At 59.2% G+C, this 2,790-nt stretch overlaps 1 protein-coding gene across 1 annotated transcript in view; it reads right to left on the bottom strand.

The window, feature by feature from the left end:
* ACY1 (aminoacylase 1) overlaps positions 1-2,790 on the bottom strand; it is a 4,119-nt gene that overhangs the window by 1,248 nt on the left and 81 nt on the right. The window contains 9 exon segments of the mRNA XM_010023715.1: positions 72-136; positions 138-208; positions 304-360; positions 597-686; positions 930-1,006; positions 1,231-1,325; positions 1,440-1,544; positions 2,082-2,146; positions 2,773-2,790. The exon segment at positions 2,773-2,790 is cut by the window's right edge and continues 24 nt beyond it. Coding sequence (XP_010022017.1) covers positions 72-136; positions 138-208; positions 304-360; positions 597-686; positions 930-1,006; positions 1,231-1,325; positions 1,440-1,544; positions 2,082-2,146; positions 2,773-2,790 — 643 coding nt within the window.

The raw sequence follows: 2,790 nt of genomic DNA, 5'->3' as shown, positions 1-2,790 counted from the left end.
GGTTGGGGAACCCAAGGACCCCCTCCATGGACCAAACTGAAGCCACAGCCATCCTGCTGCCCATCTCTTACCTCTGCTTCTCGCTCTCCCTGAAGGCCAGGAAGGAGCTGATGACTTTGTGCTGGGGAGGGAAGGGACTTCTCAGCCGCTGTGTTGCTGATGAAGCAGGACCCATGCCCAGGGCTGCCCATGCACTTCACCTTTATCCCTGTGGCAGCAGGGGGAGAAGGCATTGAGCAGAAAGCCCAGGTGGCACCAGTGTCCCAGCACCCAGGAAGGGGCAGTGGGCATGCAATTACTCACACCATGGCCTCTTCTCGCCATAGAAGACACTGAAGGTGTCGGAGGGGCTGGCCAGGCCTGTAGTGGGCACAGACAGGGGGTCAGTGGGGCACAGAGATGCCATGATGTGCCCCCCTCTGCTCTGCCCTGGCAGCATTTCCCCTCCAGGCTGGCACTGTCTGGGTCACTGCCATGGAAAGAGCCCCCAGGGTGGTCCCTGGAAGCCATGCCGAGTGCCAGTGTCCAGGGGTTGATGCCAAAGGGGTGTGTGCCATGAGGAGACACATCCCCATGCCAACCCTACCACCACTCACCCTCATCCAGGGCGAAGCCCACGTTGAGTGCTTTGAACTCAGGGCGCTGCACGAACATCTCCATGCCCTTGTGTCCACCCACCTCCTCATCTGCAGGGGAGAGCCTGGTCTGGAGGAAAGAACCGGGGTGTCCCCCGGCCCACGACTCCCCCCTGTCCTCCTTCCACACCAGCCTGGGTGCCACCAGTGCACCCAATGTCCTCGGGCATGGAAACCCCTCCAGCCCTGAGCTAGGGGAGCTCAAAATCTGGAGAGGCTGGCAGGGAACTCCAGAGCATCACCCAGCTGCCAGCCTCTTCTGTCCCCCTAAGAGGGGCCACCCTGGAAACTCACCAGGCACAAAGGTGAGGTGGATGGTGCGGGCAAAACACTTTCCCTCTGCCTTCAGCCTCCGGATGGCCTCAAGGTACCTGCAGGGTGAAGGTCGTGCCAGGTCATCATTCGAGAGAGGGGCTGGTGTGCTCAGAGCCACCCCAGGGGGGATCAAGCAGTGGCACCCTCAGCCCCTGCTGAGGACCACTGGGGATGGTTCTCAGCCCCTGGGGACCCTGGGAATGGTGGCATCCTGTTCTGCATCTATCAGAGGCACCCCCACCACCATGCCCACCCGGTGGGCACAGAGACCTCCACTCACTGGATGGAGACACACTTCATGTCCTGGGCACCCCGAGCATAGATGTTTCCTTGAGAATCCTTAACAGCCTCGAAGGGTGGGTAGGTCCAGTGCTCCTGTGGGGAAGAGCAGCTGCGATGGCAGAGGGATACAGCAGGCACCAACTCCCATTCTCCTGCAGCCCGTCCTCCCCATCATGCCCGTCCCATGCCTCCCCCTTGTCCCAGCACCTCAAAGACAGGCACGACGTCAGTATGTGAGTTGAGGAGGATGGAGCGCAGGTGGGGGTTCGTGCCCAGCCAGGTCAAGACCAGCACCACGTGGCCCTGGCACACCTGTAGGGCAAGGGAGGATGTCACCAGGGTCGAGGGTGGGGACAGAGGAGCTAGAGCTGAAAAGCTTCCTGGGAAGCATTTTCTTGATGCCACCTGGCAGGTCACCCCTTTCTCCGCTGGGATAGGGCAAGCAGCAGGCACAGGCATGCCTGCACCCCCACCGCTGCCAGACAGAGCCCAGCAGCCGGCACAAGACTTGGCTGCCATTCAGACGGAAGAGAGGAGACAAACCAGAGTCTTCCCCTGGAGCCCAGGAGTTCCCTGGGTCAGTCAGTGCCCAGCAGGAAGGACATTGGAGCCAACAAGACTCTGCCAGGTCCCTGGCTAATGATAGCACAGGCAGCTGCAGAGGTCAGCGGGGACCAGACCATATGGGCTTAAGGGCGAGCTCAGGTCAGATCAGGATTACAGGCAGAGCAGATTCACACCTGCCCAGCTCCAGGCAGCATGTAGGAACAGCCTGGTCACTAAGGTTTTGGGGATGGATGGATGGATGGGTGGATGGATGGACTGGGGGCTGCTCCTCGCCTTGCTCACCTCCACTTTCTGGCAGGCCAAGCCCAAGTCAGTGCCGACGCGCTCCAGAAACTGGACAGCTGCATCTAGGGAGGAGCGAGGATGCCTGGAGTTACGTTGGGATCTCCCTCCCATCTCACTGCACCCCAGGGACCTAAAGGCTCTCTGGGCTTCCAAAAGCCAAGGTAAAAGGTGACCAGAAAGGGCAGGTGATGAAGGTCCTGGGCATAAGAGGTGGCCGAGAGCAGGGACAGGAGTGTCTTGTCATCGCCCCCTTGGGCAAGGACTAGAGGAACATGAAAAAATAAAAATTGAAGGGTGTGCGGTGAGAGAGATGTTCCTCCATAGGAGTTTGGGAGCTCCTCGCCAATAAAACTATCTCGATGTACCTCAGTGGGAGGATGGAAATGTTAATGGAAGGGTATCAGCAGGGGGCTAATGCACCTGTCCCACAGCCAGGGCACCATGGAAAGTGGGGACGCTGGGGCACAGGGCTGGGGAAGGTGAACGGCAGCTCTGGGAGCACTCAAGACAACCCTGCCCTAATCAAAGCCACCAGCAGAGATAAGGCACAAAGGTGTTTGCTCCTTAACACCACAGTCAAAACAAGCCCTGGTACAGGATTTAAGCACCTAGGTCCAAAGACTGGAGCCATAAAGCCACATTGCCAAATCCCCACACAGGGTTCCGCATCTTGCCCCCCCATCCTCACCATAGTCAGGTTTGGGGT

This window comes from Nestor notabilis, unplaced genomic scaffold (assembly GCF_000696875.1).
Source record: "Nestor notabilis isolate BGI_N333 unplaced genomic scaffold, ASM69687v1 scaffold23421, whole genome shotgun sequence".
Taxonomy (NCBI): Eukaryota; Metazoa; Chordata; class Aves; order Psittaciformes; family Psittacidae; genus Nestor; species Nestor notabilis.
This window is presented reverse-complemented; position numbering and strand designations above follow the sequence as displayed.